General features: G+C 38.6%; 1 protein-coding gene across 5 annotated transcripts in view; it reads left to right on the top strand.

The window, feature by feature from the left end:
* COLEC10 (collectin subfamily member 10) overlaps nt 1-17,395 on the top strand; it is a 174,128-nt gene extending 156,733 nt beyond the window's left edge. For 4 of the 5 annotated variants that reach the window (XM_027561266.1, XM_027561264.1, XM_027561268.1 and 1 more), the window contains 3 exons: nt 11,080-11,133; nt 12,868-12,963; nt 15,390-17,395. In XM_027561266.1, coding sequence (XP_027417067.1) covers nt 11,080-11,133; nt 12,868-12,963; nt 15,390-15,781 — 542 coding nt within the window. In that variant the 3' untranslated portion in view covers nt 15,782-17,395. The remainder of the gene's footprint in view (nt 1-11,079; nt 11,134-12,867; nt 12,964-15,389) is intronic. The other variant, XR_003514481.1, reaches the window with a different exon arrangement.
* Nucleotides 17,396-18,080: the final 685 nt, after the last annotated feature.

The raw sequence follows: 18,080 nt of genomic DNA, 5'->3' as shown, positions 1-18,080 counted from the left end.
ACTGGTTATAATGCTTTATATCATTAAAATGGGTGTCATGACCATGAAGCACATTCGGTTGTAGAAAACAATCATTCATAAAAATCAAGATAGCCAAGAACAGTATAATACTGTATTTTAATTGGAGTGGAATAATAATAATTCTATGTCTGAGATCTGTTAACAGAGTAGGAATCTGAAGTGTATATATCTACATCCTTTTGTTTTCACTCATATTTTGATCCTGCACATTCCTGCTTCACTATTATGTAAAACGGAGATGGCCTTCTGTTTATTATCTCAGCATTCTTATCTTCTTTTCCTAAAGCCCCGCAACGGTAGCTGGTTCTTACTGCTTCTGATATTTACCAATTCATACAGACATTGTACTATTGGTTTGAAGATGCAGAGTGATCACTTTTTACTTGGATACACAATTTGCTTGAACCTACCAACTGCTCCAGTGGAGATAAATTGCATCAGAGGAGCATTTTAAGCAGACACTTGCAACACTTGAGCTCACACAATAGTAGTGGGAGGTGGCTACGAAACTATACCTTAGTACAGTATTTCAGTTCAGTTCAGTTCAGTCGCTCACTCATGTCTGACTCTTTGCGACCCCATGAATTGCAGCACCTCAGGTCTCCCTGTCCATCACCAACTCCCGGAGTTCACTCAGACTCACGTCCATTGAGTTGGTGATGCCATCCAGCCATCTCATCCTCTGTTGTCCCCTTCTCCTCCTGCTCCCAATCCCTCCCAGCATCAGAGCCTTTTCCAATGAGTCAATTCTTCTCATGAGGTGGCCAAAGTACTGGAGTTTCAGCTTTAGCATCATTCCTTCCAAAGAACACCCGGGACTGATTTCCTTTAGAATGGACTGGTTAGATCTCCTTGCAGTCCAAGGGACTCTCAAGAGTCTTCTCCAACACCACAGTTCAAAAGCATCAATTCTTTGGTGCTCAGCCTTCTTCACAGTCCAACTCTCACATCCATACATGACCACAGGAAAAACCATAGCCTTGACTAGATGAACCTTTGTTGGCAAAGTAATGTCTCTGCTTTTGAATATGCTATCAAGGTTGGTCATAACTTTCCTTCCAAGGAGTAAGCGTCTTTTAATTTCATGGCTGCAGTCACCATCTGCAGTGATTTTGGAGCCCCAAATCTATTTCCCATGAAGTGATGGGACCAGATGCCATGATCTTTGTTTTCTGAATGTTGAGCTTTAGGCCAGCTTTTTCACTTTCCTCTTTCACTTTCATCAAGAGGCTTTTTAGTTCCTCTTCACTTTCTGCCATAAGGGTGGTGTCATCTGCATATCTGAGGTTATTGATATTTCTCCTGGAAATCTTGATTCCAGCTGGTGCTTCTTCCATCCCAGCATTTCTCATGATGTACTCTGCATATAAGTTAAATAAGCAGGGTGACAATATACAGCCTTGATGTACTCCTTTTCCTATCTGGAACCAGTCTGTTGTTCCATGTCCAGTTCTAACTGTTGCTTCCTGACCTGCATATAGGTTTCTCAAGAGGCAGGTCAGGTGGTCTGGTATTCCCATCTTTTTCAGAATTTTGCACAGTTCATTGTGATCCACACAGTCAAAGGCTTTGGCATAGTCAATAAACCAGAAATAGATGTTCTTCTGGAACTCTCTTGCTTTTTCCATGATCCAGCAGATGTTGGCAATTTGATCTCTGGTTCCTCTGCCTTTTCTAAAACCAGCTTGAACATCAGGAAGTTCACGGTTCACATATTGCTGAAGCCTGGCTTGGAGAATTTTGAGCATTACTTTACTAGCTTGTAAGATGAGTGCCATTGTGCAGTAGTTTGAGCATTCTTTGCATTGCCTTTCTTTGGGATTGGAATGAAAACTGACCTTTTCTAGTCCTGTGGCCACTGCTGAGTTTTCCAAATTTGCTGACATATTGAGTGCAGCACTTTCACAGCATCATCTTTGAGGATTTGAAATAGCTCCACTGGGATTCCATCACCTCCACTAGCTTTGTTTGTAGTGATGCTTTCTAAGGCCCACTTGACTTCACATTCCTGAATGTCTGGCTCTAGGTGAGTGATCACACCATCATGATTATCTTGGTCGTGAAGCTCTTTTTTGTACAGTTCTTCTGTGTATTCTTGCCACCTCTTCTTAATATCTTCTGCTTCTGTTCAGTCCATACCATTTCTGTCCTTTATCGAGCCCATCTTTACATGAAATATTCCCTGGGTATCTCTAAGTTTCTTGAAGAGCTCTTTAGTCTTTCCCATTTTGTTGTTTTCCTCTATTTTTTTGCATTGATTACTGAGGAAAGCTTTCTTATCTCTTCTTGCTATTCTTTGGAACTCTGCATTCAGATGCTTATATCTTTCCTTTTCTCCTTTGCTTTTCACTTCTCTTCTTTTCACAGCTATTTGTAAGGCCTCCCCAGACAGCCAATTTGCTTTTTTGCATTTCTTTTCCATGGGGATGGTCTTGATCCCTGTCTCCTGTACAATGTCACTAACCTCCATCCATAGTTCATCAGGCACTCTATCTATCATTCTAGGCCCTTAAGTCTATTTCTCACTTCCACTGTATAATCATAAGGGATTTGATTTAGGTCATACCTGAATGGTCTAGTGGTTTTCCCTACTTTCTTCAATTTAAGTCTGAATTTGGCAATAAGGAGTTCATGATCTGAGTCACAGTCAGCTCCTGGTCTTGTTTTTGCTGACTGTATAGAGCTTCTCCATCTTTGGCTGCAAAGAATATAAACAATCTGATTTTTTGTTGACCATCTGGTGATGTCCATGTATAGAGTCTTCTCTTGTGTTGTTGGAACAGTATTTACTCCAGTTAAATTTATACAGTTATGATTTAATACTGCATCATTATGTTTACATTTCTCATAGCTGGGAATGGCACCATGTATGGTCTGCGATTGTGTATGGAAGTTTTGATAAATATTAACTTTCTATAATCAATTTGTAGATATTTTATGGTATATCTATTCTATTTAATGCATACATTTTATGTATTCATGACATACCTTCATCTTAATTTTTTTTGTATGTCTAGTCTATGAAGTTTATATGTGAGTTTTTTCAAATTGTTGCGAATCTCCAAAAACTTCCCACCAATGGACCACTTTATGTAGTTTGTGTATATTTCTACTTTATAAATTTCAAAAGAGTAAGATGTTTCACCCCTGCTGCACTGCCTGTTGGTCTGTGAGGTGATACCGCCCCCACTGGAATGCATGGATTACCAGTACTGTCTCCTTTCGCTGTTTCCCCGACACGTCACGGTGTCTTCTCCTGCCCTCTGCCTTTACTCAGACAATTTTCTACCCCTCAACACCTCTTTGTCCGTCACTGTCAGTCAAAACACCACTCATTCTTTGAAACCATAGAAAAATAGACTTCTTGATAAGGCTTTTCCTGAACCCCTCCTTTCTTTTGTGTTCCCAGCCTGAGCTTGATCATCCATTAAGCTATGAACATCTTCTACCATGGATTATTTGGTTTGTCATACAGCAGAGTATTTAAGTTCTTGAGGTTTGAAATCAGAATGATTGGGTTCCAATCCACTCAGGGTCTTTCTTATATATATTTGACCTTGTGTACATTTCTTAATCTATCTGTGCTTCAGTTCCCTCATGGACAAAATAAAGACAATAACAGCCTAAAAAAAGAGTCCTGTCTTCTAATCCAACTTTCTTCCATCATACTTCTCCTTGTATCAGTTTTTGGAATGGATACAAGTGTTTTGGGAGCTAGTTAAGAAGAACTTGAATAGAGGAAATATTTCATTTGGACTTAATGGAATATATCTCTGTAGTTTGTCGTCACTTCCACATACAGTTAAGCTCCTGCTGACAATTCTGATGTAGGAATAGCTTCCAGGAATACTTCTACCACCTACCGTGCAGATGTATCCAAAGTCATGATGGAAAAGTGCAGGGGCAGAGGTCAGATCATCATAGGAATATGTCCAGGGCATCCAGCCCAAGAAATGTGTAGGTTGTATAAAAGAAATAGGGTATGAAATGTACCGGGCATTGTTCATCAGTGGAAAAAAATTTCAAATCTAACAGCTCATATGTGAACAAGACTTTACAGAGGTATTTTCAAGTTTGACAATATTCTTAATTTACATACACCATCAATAACAAGTTGTGAGGTGAGAAAAATGACTTACATTGTTTATAACAAAGACAAGATTCAGATTTCTGCTACAGGCTATGAGAGATTCACCTGCACGAATCCTTCTGCTAAGAATGACTAGTTGAGTCAAAAACAAACAAACAAACAAACATATTTGAAGGCATGAGAGGGCAACCAAATTGAATAGACTTTAGGGGCTGTGATCTGGATAAGAAGGGGACTGCACTAAGGTAGACTCTACATCCTGATCCATTTTTCCTTATTTACAGATTCACATGTGAGGCAGTAACAGCCAAGAGACTCGAGCAGAAAGTTGCTCAGACTGAATTGGTGTTCAAAGTCTGCCAGAGGAGTGGCCCAGGAAATGGGACTCTTTTATTTTTCATTTCAAAAATAAGAACCTCCAGTTAGAACTTATGAAATTCTGAATAAAATAGTCAACACATGCCCATTAATTTTTTTTTAATTTTAGCAAACAAAATCAAGGGGAACATTTAATATGAAAAGGAATAAAAAGGAATAGCATCAATGAAAACTTATTTAAAAATCATATTTGGTAGTGAAATATTGAACACTGCTCTCCTGATAATGGAAATGAGATAAGTATAGCCCTCATCAAGTCTAGTCAACATTATAGAAGAGGGTCTAGCCAGAGGAAAAATGCCAGAATAAGAGATAAGAATCACAATAGTTGGAAATGGAGAAATAAGAAGGTGATTAAGAAGGTGATTATTTCCTGATCATGTAACATACCCAGAAAAATCAAAAGAATCTACAGATAAGCTATTTGTATTGTTTTTAAAGATAGCTTAACAAGGGGCTTCCCAGGTGGTGCTATGGTAAGAATCCACCTGCCAATGCAGGAGCTGAAGGAGATGCAAGTTCAGTCCCTGGCGAAAAAGATCCCCTGGAGGAGGGATGACAAGCCACTCCAGTATCCTTGCCTGGAGAATCCCAAGGACAGAGGAGCCTGGTGGGAGTTGGACATGACTAAACATGCAGACAGAGCTTTAATTTACAAAAATCAATTTTTGTTACTAAGTACTAGAAACAATTTTAAAAACTGAAATTAAAAAGATTCCCTTTATTATAGCAAATATCTAGAAATAAATCTAACAAAAGATGTATAAGCTCTCTACAACAAACACTACATGATTATAATGAGAGAAATTAAAGATTATCTAAGGAGATGGAAGTAAAGCTACATTCATAGATTAGGAGACTCAATCTATGTTAACCTTATATAATGTGATTGCATCTCAGAAATTTTGAAGTCCAACATCCCATACTCTAGTTACACCTTTCCATCCCTTAACATATCCCTTAGACATAGTGTTAAGATGTCCCAAATTTGATCTGTAGTTTCAGTCTTCTCTCAATTAACATCCCAGAAGTAGTTCTCTTGGTATCTGATAAGCCAATTCAAAATTTATATGGAAATGAAAAGGACCATGGATACCCAAAGACTATCTTGAAAAATAAAAACAAAAGTGAAAGATTTAAATTAAATAAATGTTATAAATTAATGTTTAATAAATTTAAGCGTTTATTATAAAGCTAAACAATTACAATAATGTTGATTTAGTGCAGAGACAAATAGACCAGTGGAAAGAAATAAACAACGCAGAAACAGACCCCAAACTTGAGTTATGCAAAGGTGATATTTTGAAATGGGAAATGAGACACCTATCAATAAATATTGCTAGGTCAAGTGGATGAATATGAATGCGGCCAAACATACACAGCATATTATATATGAAAAGAACAATTGTAGATGCACAAAATTCATTTATTAATTAAAATGTTACATTTTTAAGTGAATTTTGTAATGTGGCACTTGACTACTTGTAAAATTTAGTCATTTAGTTTTATTTCTTTTCTTATAATGTGTTGATTTTTATCAGTACTTTTTAATTTGGAATTTGGTATTTTTTTTAAAAAGTTTCCTCAAATTGTATAAGCTTTGGATAAAATCATCATGAATCTGCCTCTGGTTATATCAGCTTCACTTAACAAATGTTTAAGGGATGGAAAGGTGTAACTAGAGTATGGGATGTTGGACTTCAAGATTTCTGAGATGCAATCACATTATATAAGGTTAAGATCTCAAGTATTTCCCTAGAGATGAGCAGAAGTAGAGGGGGAAACTAAGTTATTGCAGTGAACACATCCAAAATTCAAGACCTTCATTTTTCAGTGAATTATTCTAGATGTTGAACTTTCCTAGATTTAGATATGTCAAATCTAGATGAGACTCCAACCAGGAGAGTTGAAGTTCATGACTTTGAGCCAAGTCTTAATCCTTCCATAGATTAAGACTAGATAACTCTTGAAGAGAGGGTGGTAAACAACAGAGACAAGGGGAAGGTCGAAAACTGTACTATGATTATCTGAGCCTCAAAATGGATGAAGTTCCAAATATTGGAGAAGCAGCAGTCTGGAACGGATAGGGTTAAAAGATGCTCACTCCTTGGAAGGAAAGTTATGACCAACCTAGATAGCATATTCAAAAGCAGAGACATTACTTTGCCAACAAAGGTTCGTCTGGTCAAGGCTATGGTTTTCCCTGTGGTCATGTATGGATGTGAGAGTTGGACTGTGAAGAAGGCTGAGCGCCAAAGAATTGATGATTTTGAACTGTGGTGTTGGAGAAGACTCTTGAGAGTCCCTTGGACTGCAAGGAGATCCAACCAGTCCATTCTGAAGGAGATCAGCCCTGGGATTTCTTTGGAAGCAATGATGCTAAAACTGAAACTCCAGTACTTTGGCCACCTCATGTGAAGAGTTGACTCATTGGAAAAGACTCTGATACTGAGAGGGATTGGGGGCAAGAGGAGAAGGGGACGACAGAGGATGAGATGGCTGGATGGCATCACTGACTCGATGGACGTGAGTCTGAGTGAACTCCAGGAGTTGGTGATGGACAGAGAGGCCTGGCGTGCTGCGATTCATGGGGTCGCAAAGAGTCGGCCACGACTGAGCGGCTGAACTGAACTGATCTGATCTTCTTCAGGCCAATTCCTTATTCAAACTCTTATACATATGCACCTAGTGCACACCTATCACTGTATTACCACTATGCCTTGTTAACTTGTCTGTCATTCAACAGGCTATGAATTTCTGGAGGAAATGAACGGAAGCTATATCAGATCTATTTGTTTAAATACATATAAGTTGTATTGGGGAAATCCTGCTTTTTAATCATTTTATTCTAATGTCTACTATAAAGGAGAAACTAAATGTTTATTGCATTAAGAATGAAAAAATAAATGATATATGTCATTTCCTATGATGTGACTCTCTTTTCTACTCTTTATTTCTGTTAGCTACTACTTTCCCTTAACATTAGTTTTCAATACTGGCTAAGTTTTTTTCTCCTCCAGAGATATGCCTTGAAAATTTATGAGCATGTCCTGGAATATTTTTGAAAATGGAGGTTCAGTGTTCTGGCTCACCTGGATTAATTTCATTTTTAATCTGTACTTTGAAATTTATTGTCCTCATTTTGTCGCTGGTCCTTCTAAATTTTTCACTGACTCAGATTAATCTCAACTTTCTGGGCTGACCTTAATGTTGTCACTTGAATGGAGAAGGTAGCTTTCTGGATGTCAATATTTCATTTCAGGAATAGGAAAGGATGATTTAGTATAGGTAAATTCAATCTCATAGCAAAATAGATGCTTTTATTTAAGGTCGATAATCCTTTTACAGTGACAGTATCACAGTGTTTTGTTTGTTTAAATGCAACCTCTGATTCTTCAACCTTAAGACAGTTAATACAGAGGTGTTCTTACTTATGGGTAAAAAATTAATTTTTATATGTGGCTTTAAACCAGATTTCATTTTGGGGAAATAGACACAATGAGCTCACATCCACCATGAACTGGCTAACTACTTGGCATGCTTTCCATTACTGTAACTCTGATATAGTGCATGGAAGCAAACATTGGTTAAATACCCTCTACAAGTCAAGCACAGACCTAATCCCATGACATTGTCTAATTTATCCTTCTTATGACTTTAGGCACCATCATTCCACTTTAAAAATGAAGAAATGGAAATTTAAAGGAATTAAGTAACTGGTCCATGTTTAGCTAGTAAGACGCAGAGTCAGCATTCAAACCCTGGTTGTTCAGACTTCTGTGGTTTTTCACTCCACCATACTGTTTTGACTTCCCCATCTGTTAAAAAAAGGAAAGGAATTCATGTCAAAATACTGGAACATAGTCACAGTGCTTACATCTTCTCAGAAAAAGTCCATGTATCAATTCAAGAATCTATTCTCCACATTGTTAACATCCAGTTAAAGGCTGCTGTTTCAAAGAAGCCTTCCTTTCCTACTCTGATCCGCAGTCATCTTTGCCTTCTTTGAATACCCACCAGAGGTTTCTTTTATTTCTCTCTGTTAGGGAGTAATAGAGCTAGTGTCTCATCTCCTTGGTCTCTTATGTGCGCTTTGTTTTCCTTAAAAACCTAACATTTTGGCCGTGCTGCACAGCCTGTGGGATCCTACTTCCTCAACTAGGGATTGAACCAGCATCCTCAGCAGTGAAAGCATGGAGTCCCAACCACTGGACTACCAGCGAAGTTCTCCAAAAGCCTAAAATTTTCTAAAGCAAATACTTTATGAATACTTTTTAAATGTTTATTATTGGACTTAGACCAGAACTAGGATCATAGCAGAGCTAGAATCAGTTTTCAACTCATGTTGAATTGAAAGAGATTCACACATAAAGAAAATAAACTATTTTTAAATTAAAATATGAAGCCAGATTCATATGATCTTTCAAGTCCATACTGTTTCTGGTGATGATAAGACTTACATTACTTTCAACATTAGAGCTCTTTTTGAAGATTTTGCTTCCCTTCATTATATTGTCGGTTAAATTATTTGAAAAGTACCGCAATCTGGGAAGTCAGAAGTGGTTGGGTTTTAATAGCAGCACTGCTTTTGAATTGTTGGATGTCCTTGAGTCATTCATTTTGCCTTCCTCTCAATTTCTTCAGTTGATAGAATAAAGATAATGATAGCACATAGCTCATTGGATTTCATATAACAATACCTCTAAAGTATCCAAACAATACTTGACAAATGATTGGCACTCAGCAAACATATATTCCCTTTCTTCCATTAACATTGTCTCAAATCCAGTCTTATCTTTTCCAGTTTACACATAAGAGAAATGAGGAGTTTTCAGGACACAGATCTGATGTGTCCAGATCAATCTTCCTTATCAGGATGCTTGGCATACTTTTATGCTTCTTTCCCAACTACTGCTGTATGGGATCTACTACCTGCCTCCCACCTCCACCTGCTGAAACTCCAGCACCATCACCTCAGGAGAGCCTTCCTCCATTCTTCCAGCTGGAGCACTATCTCTGCCAGCTCCCTCTAACATTGGACAGAGTATGTTATCTCTGTACATGGTATCTCTTACAATATTTACCACATTCCATTGTCATAGATTTCACCATGGTCTCATTTCATCTAAGCCCAAGGTTCAGAGACATTCCAGTGCATACTCAAATTACATTCAGAGTTTCAAGGAGCCCCCTCCTTTTATCTGGGGAGCTCCTGAAAGTCTGGCATCACTGTAAAGAAAAGCATCCATGTGAGTCAATTAGGAAAGGCTCAGCAAATCCTTGATGCCCTGGTCAGCATGAATTTCTGGATGATCAATGATCAACAAGCACAGGACTCTTAATGAAAAGTGATCAGCAAAGACAGAATAGCTAATGGACAGGCAATATGGGGGATCCTTTCAGTTTTCCCTTTTTGTTGGGAAAGGAAGGAATTAGGCAGAACCTCAATGCTGACTCCATTCCCCTTTACATTGTCCCCTCCGTTATTTACCCAATTCCTGGCCATATCATTGTCCTACAAGAGTAAACCTCATACTCTTCTTTAGCCTGTATGACTATCATCCTGTATTTATCTCCCTGAATTTTTTCTTATTCTTTTTCCAGATCTCCACTGAAGCATAAGCTCTATTTTACTTCTATCAGGATCTTCTCTTTTGATTCCCCCAAAGTTCAGCCAAACATTTCCTCTTATAAATCAAAAGCTTTTGCTTTCAATTATTGTGTCTGATGTGGACTTCAAGAGCCTATTTTGAAGTTGAAAAAAGTCAACTTTTTTTTCTCTCTGCTTTAACAATTCTGATTCTCAAATTTATTTTGTCGACGTCTCTGATTAAGAAAAAGGTCACATAAAAAAAAGAGCAGAAAGGAAAATTATCAAGGTTGATATTTCAGAATAAGATTTTTGACACAACTTAATATTATCAGTATTTGCATACATCACATCTCTTCCAAAAAGCATAAATTCTTTCAAGCCAAAAGTTTAATCTTGTCTCTCTTTATCTCTTTTCAAAGTACCAAGCAAATGTTTTGTCTTTCATAGAGTAAGTAAATAGTATGTATTTGTTGAATTAAATTGAAAAAGCACAATATATGTTTTTGAAAATCCAAGGGCAAAGCCACATGGAAGAACTTAGGGGCATAATATAATAAATACACAGACACTGTGTTATGCTAATCAATTGATTCAGATATGCAAAGCAATGGAACTTTAAAAATTAAAAACATGCAGAATATTGTATTAGCTGTGCCTAGAAGGCCACATTATAAAAACATGTTAGTGGCATAAATGACACAAAATTAAATGTTTATACATTCAGCTGGAATTCTGTATTCCATCTAATTAAATTATGACTTATTTGATTAGTTATACCTGTGCAGCCAACTCAAAACCGAATTATTTTATAATATTAGTAAATATTACTTGGAGATATTACAAATGAAGTTTAAAACCTCTTTCTTCTTATTTTAGGTACGTAATATATTGTCTGCCTGATATAATTATATTTCATTATATTTTATGCATTTAATTCTACTCCTTAATAGTACTATTTTATTTAGTTGTTCTTTTCATGGCTATTGTTTTTCTTCAGGTGACAAAGGGGAAAAGGGTTTGCCTGGAATACCTGGTGGAAAAGGCAAAGCAGGTATAATATGCTCATTTTTTCTTTTTTAAATTAATTTTTATTGTAGTGTGGTTGCTTTACAATGTTGTATTAGTTTCTACTGTACAGCAAAATGAATCAGCCACATTTTCTTTATCCATTCCTCTGTTGATAGATATTCAGGTTGCTTTTCTTTTTAATTTTTAACATCATTACAAAACTATTTGTCTCAAAAATAAATATATTTAATAGAAGAACAATAGTCTGTTCAGTGTGATTAACCTCCTTTTCCTTGGGCCAGAGGGAAGGAAGGAAGGAAATTCTCCTCTCTCTCCAGTGGTGACTTTTCAGGCCCTGTGGAAGGGGTGGAAGGACGGTGGTTCATTCCACCTCTGCCACGCTTGCTTGAGGTAGCAATTCTAGTACATCAGGAAGCAGCCCTCATCCCCCTAGACCAAGAGGAAAATCCACAAGGGCCTCAGCAATAGGACCAGCAATAGGCTCAGCCTTTCACCAGAGTCTCAACCAAACACTGGCCAAGCATTTTGTCACCAGCAAACTGGCCTGATGGACAGAGTCCTGGCGGTTACAGAACATGCATCAGTGGTCCGGAAGCCTCTCCCTGATACTGAAAAGAGGACTCTTTCCAGTGCTTGATGCAGGGAAAGAAAGTAGCCCATTCCTGGTGAGCTTCTATTATTTCTATCCGTAAAGGTGTGAGCGCATGCGTGCTTAGTTGCTCAGTCATATCAGACTCTTTGTGACCCCATGGACTGTAGCCTGCCAAGCTTCTCTGTCCATGGGATTTTCCCAGCAAGAATACTGGAGTGGGTTGCCATTTCCTCCTCCAGGGGATCTTCCCTACCCAAGGGATCAAACCCACATCTTTTGCATCTCCTTCATTGGCAAGTGGATTCTCTACCACTGAACCACCTGGGAAGCCCTTATCCATAAAGATGTAGAGAAGCCTAAGAACTGTTTTAAATTCCTTATATTTAACTGTGAATATGGATAAATAAAGCCACAGATTTTCCCCCCCTTTGGCTAGTAAAATTCATTTTGCTTTTCAACCATCGGATAAAAAAGCAAATGGAAATGTTGACATGAAGCATAGTTAAATAGGAAAAAAGAAGCATTTACTTTACATCATTTTCCTTACAGCTTTTTCTCAGCCACATTATCAGTAGGTGATTGAAAAGGTAAATGAGTGAAGGGGAATTAGTGGCAGAAATTAAAATCATAGTTAATCCACAAATGGGACAACTTGCTCTTAAAATTATAAGATGAATCTATTCACAAGATTTAAACTTAGTCTCGAAACATTAAGCTATACTCCAAATGGATAATCAGAATTAACATTAATTTTGTCATGAAAGGTTTCTCCCAACTAACAATACAGTAACACAAGAGAAAACTAGAAATATGTTTTTAAAACACTGTAAAGATTTTATTCTGAGACTGTAGAGGTACATTCTGTGTTCAACAAAAATGCCAAATGATTCCCAATATGTGAGCAGTGGTTCGTCACATTTACTGTTCTTTTTAAAAAACTGGTTTAGAACTCTCTTTTAACTCCTTCAAATTATTGTAAAAGATGTATTCAGAATTCCTGTATATTGGAAACCTTGTCTTTAGTAAAAGACAAAAAGCATCACCATTCACAGAAAGACATAGCTAGACTAGAAAAAGACAGTAAATATTGGGAAGAGAGCAATTGCCTCTCTTATCCATTCTTCATGGGCATCAACATGAATTGACAGCTTTGTCATTTAAAAGGTACTGTCTGTGATTGTGGAAGATACCGAAAAGTTGTTGGACAGCTAGACATCAGTGTGGCTCGCCTTAAGACTTCAATGAAGTTTGTTAAGAATGGTGAGTCTATTCTCATTTGCTTTGTGGTATTTATCCATGGATCTATCTCCTTCAACATGGCAATTCTGGGATTTTCCTGGCTGTCTAGTGGTTAGGGCTCTACCCTTCCACTGCAAGGGGCATGGTTTCTTTCTCTGGCTGAGGAACCAAGATCTTGAATGTCACATGACCTAAATAAATAAATAAATGCAAATTTAAAAATAAAACAATCTTTTTCTTAAAGAAACAAAAACAAACAAACCACTGCAATTCCAATATCCCTAGCAGAAACTAACTTAGTTTGGGCAAAGGATTATTGAGAGAGTGTCTCCAGTTTATAGCTCTCTTAGAATCCTGATTATCCACTTACTCTAGTATACTTCAGGTCCTGTGGACATACATATGTCCATTCCTATAGGTAGAAAAGGGGATTTTAGTGACAGAGGGGGAGGGAGAAAAGGCAGAGTTTGAGTACCTGGGCCTTAAGAAAAAAGCCCAACAACCAGCATCTTAGAAAATAAAAATAGTAATGAAAACAGTAGTTGCTTTGTTGATTACTTGCAATAATACTAATTTTTATGATTAGACTGAAGTTTAGAGAGATTACCTTGCCCATAGATACACGCTAATGAGCAGTGGAGGAAGGATTTGAATACAAGGATTTGAATTCACTGACTCCTCTGCCCTCAGTACAAGTCAGTGAGAACGTCATGCATTTCTCTAAACTGTGCTAGTCCACGTTAGCCCTTTTTGTTTTCTCTCGTATTTCCCCAGGATGGTTAGCAGTAAAACCCTTAAAGTGGGGCTTATGTGCTCGCTCCTGAGACAGTATGAATCAGGGAGCTGTTCTAGTTGCTGTTACAACTATTTTCACTTTGTTGTACTTTTATTTATTGGGTTGGCCAAAAAGTTCATTTGGGGTTTTCCATACAATGGTACAGAAATATTATAATCCAGGAGTATTTACTTACATTAGTAGAGGCACACAAATGCTACCTTGTGTCCATCCTCATCTTGTAATACTAGAGGCATAGGAAATGTTTGATATTAATTAACCCTCAGTTATAACTCTGGTTATAACCTGTACAGATGCTGCCTCTGACCTGACTTTGACCCCAATGACTAAACCAAACTCCAGAGGTTTAACATAGTGCTATAGTTCTTAACATTTGAGTTCTCATAGTTTTATTTGTAAATTTTAACTTATAGGCCCTTAAGGGTATATATACATATATATGTGTTTGTGTGTGCTTGGACCACAAAGCCCAAAACATATATAGCATATCATGGTCTTGTGATGATACTGACTTCCTAATTCTCTCCTGAATCTTACTCAGAAGCTCAATCTATTTTATGTGTTGTTGTTCAGTTTGCTAAGTCCTGTCCAGTGCCTTGAGACCCCATGGACTGCAGCACACCAGTCTTCCCTGTCCTTCACTGTCTCCCGCAGCTTGCTCAAACTCATGTCCGTGGATTCACTGATGTCATCCAACCATCTCATTCTCTATGGCCCCCTTCTCCTCTTGCCTTCAATCTTTCCCATTCTCAGGGTCTTTTCCAATGAGTCAGCTCTTCACATCAGGTGTTCAAAGTATTAGAGCTTCAGCTTCAGCATCAGTCCTTCCAATGAATATTCAGGATTGATTTCCTTTAGTATTGACTGATTTGATCTCCTTGCAGTCCAGGAGTGAAGTACAGACCATCTCAGTTGATGCATATATTCACAGTCTGGGAACCTGGCCAGAAGTGGATGAAATTCTATATTATTTCTGTATCAGTCCAATAAACCTTTACCACTATCCTGCACTGTTGCAGGCACTGAGACTACAGAGTGACAAGGACATGGTCTTGGGCCTTAAGATGTTCACAAGCTTAAGAGATACACAATTAGGCTAAAATGTGTCGAGTGCTATGAAGTGAAGGGGTCAGTGGGAACACAGGGGAGAAAGCGCAACAGCACCTGTCTCTGTCCAGGGGCATTGGAAAGGCTCTTATAGGAGAAAGCATTTTGACTGAAATCTGAAGGATGGGTAGGAATTTGCCAGATTAAGCACCAAGAAGACTTTCCAGGCATGAAAGGCATGGAAGGGGAAGAGGGAAGGGTGTGCTCATGGAACTATAAGGGTGGAAAAAGCATACATTAGGGGGGAAAGATTATCTGAGACGAGCTGGGTGACAGTTCATATAACATATCTTTGTCCAAACAGCTCTCTGCTTCACACTGTGTGGGAAGTAAAGGAGGAAAGACAGGGGAGGGCCAGTGACAGGAATTGGTTCTTTATCAGACAGCTACAAAGGTGGACAAAACACTGAAGCAGTGCCTACCTCATGATAGGCAAAAGAATTGTTAAATCTTGAATAAATTTATTTAAATCTAGCAATATTATATACTTAGCTTTTCTCTGTTTGAGACAGATAATCACGTTCTTCTTTTCCTCACTGCAAAGTCATAGCAGGGATTAGGGAAACCGAAGAGAAATTCTACTACATCGTGCAGGAGGAGAAGAACTACAGGGAATCCCTGACCCACTGCCGCATCCGGGGTGGAATGCTAGCCATGCCCAAGGACGAAGCTGCCAACACGCTGCTGGCTGACTACGTCTCCAAGAGTGGCTTCTTCCGGGTGTTCATCGGGGTGAACGACCTGGAGAGGGAGGGTCAGTATGTGTTCACAGATAACACTCCCCTGCAGAACTACAGCAACTGGAAGGAGGGTGAGCCCAGCGACCCCTATGGCCACGAGGACTGTGTGGAGATGCTGAGCTCAGGCAGATGGAATGATACCGAGTGCCATCTTACCATGTACTTTGTCTGTGAATTCATCAAGAAGAAAAAGTAACGTCCCTCACCCTACACATTCGTCATTTCCCTGGGACTATCGTCGCTGTTATTTTTATCCATCCTTTTCTAATTATACTACATTCATTCTGACTCCAGCCAAGTGAGAAATGCTAGACTAAACTTTGGGATCTTCATCGCCATGCTTATCCATGATGATTTTGATCATTTTCATACATGGTATGTTATTGATTCAGTAGCTCACCAGGTTAGGTGTCCCAAGAGAGAACGTGAATCACTCATTGTATAGGAGATGGCTGTCTACTTCTCAAATGGAATGTTCTCTTGACATTTGCTCTGTTGATTCTCTCTAAGGCCCTGAACCACTGTCTATATGGCCCAGTGGATGATGAATTGAACAGTGGGTTGATGACTAGGCTCAAAGCCAGATATATGAGAAGGCTTCTATTAGTAATGTCAAGGTATTATCTGTCTTTGAACCCAAGGTCCCCAGTTCTTTGACCAGTCACCCACCACGGCCATAGCCACACTCGCAAGGTCCTCTGTTTGCACAGGCATAGAAATACTTTAACCTTACACCTCTATATGAGGACCTTCTAGCCTAGTGACCTATTCTAGGCCATGTGGAATCATATAGTTAAATTTTATGCTGCTGATTGACAGCCTTCACTGAAGTATACCAAACATGGGCCGCCTTTATGTACACCCACAACTTAATCCCAGGCCTCCAGATATTAACCCTCTGATCTGAGGAAAAGGGAACTCTAGAAATTGAAAAGATAAAAAGAGAAACAAATATTGTATATTAATGCATGTATGTGGAATCTAGAAAAATGGTACAGATGAATCTATTTGTAGGGCAGGAACAGAGATGCAGATGTGGTGAACAGTCATGTGGAAATGGGGAAGAGGGAGTGAGGAAGAACTGGGAGATGTGGGTTGATGTACTTGCACTGCCATGTGTAAAACATATAGCTAGTGGGAAGCAGCTGTATAGCACAGGGAGCTCAGCTCGGTGCTCTATGGTGACCTGGAAAGGTAGGGTGGGGGAGAGGGAGGGGGTTCCAAAAGATAGGGGATGTATGTATACTATAGCTGATGTACTTGGTGGTGTAGCAGAAACTAACACAACGTTGCAAGGCAACTATACAGCCCCGCCCAAAAAAGAACCGTCCCAAAAGAGCAAAGGTTAGTTCCCAAACAATTTCATTTATACTCTTGTGCTAAGATGACCTCCTTCTATTAATATGTCTCCATTTTTTCCTCATCTTAGGTTTATCCATAGCAACTTTCCTTCTCTTGGGCATGGAGAATGAGGGAAAGAGTTTGTGAAGCCTTCAGAGAACTCTGGAAACTTCACAGTGCTACTAACATCATGTCTCTAAGGTCTTTGCCTCTAATATATCACTCATGGTGACATTTCACGGCAGGTGCTTTATTCTGTGTAACTGTATGTTGTAAAAACCTCACATCAGTGGTGCTTTCCTATGATATCACAAGATGTCATTTCCTATGATGTCATTTCCTATGATGTCATTTCCTATGACATTTCTCCCATGACATCACAACAGTGTGTCAAGTATGGCATTTGGAACATGCCTAAGACTCACCTATATTATAATACTAAACTGGTAAAATTCTACTTTGAACTGCAGATCAAACCTCAAAGCAGCTCTCATTTGAAATTTAAAAATAAAAGTTCAGCCAAACCCTAGATTATCCCCTTGTAAACTGCTGCTCCTGTTGTAGTTTGTGACATATAATTAGACTGTTTAAAATGCTGGCAAAATAGTTAATGAAGTAAGAGAAACAGATCAACAACATATGTTCACCTTAAACCATCTGTTCATGATTTCATCCATGACTAACTGGTTAGGAGAATGGATTTAATTAGGTTATTTCTGTGAATGTTTCAAGGGTCACAAACTCAGGTCCTACAGGGGCCACACAGATGACATAAATAAATGACATGGTACAGGTGGGGACCCTGGTACAATGAACACAGACTGCCCTCCTAAAGAAACTGCTTTAGTCGTTGCTGTTTTTGCCATGAAGGACCCAGTGCCACTACATGATCTGATATTTAAGAGAAGTCAGAAAGCTGGAAATTTGTGAGATAGTCTTCTATTTTTAAAAGATGGTGACTCATGATTCTTAATCTAAATTCTAAGTCATATAAAACAGTCTGCTAGACAAAACTGTGACCTCTCCACTTCTCACCTCTGAAGAAAAGTTCTGAAGGTTCTAACTATATAGTAGGTCATTAGGACACAGTGATGTCAAAGTCAAGGTCGCCCATTTATACCACACTCAATTCAGCTCCAAAGTCAAGGCCAGCC

The sequence above is a fragment of the Bos indicus x Bos taurus genome, chromosome 14, assembly GCF_003369695.1.
Source record: "Bos indicus x Bos taurus breed Angus x Brahman F1 hybrid chromosome 14, Bos_hybrid_MaternalHap_v2.0, whole genome shotgun sequence".
In the NCBI taxonomy this organism is placed as follows: Eukaryota; Metazoa; Chordata; class Mammalia; order Artiodactyla; family Bovidae; genus Bos; species Bos indicus x Bos taurus.
Note: the sequence above shows the minus strand (reverse complement) of the source record. Positions and strands in the feature narration are given on the sequence as shown.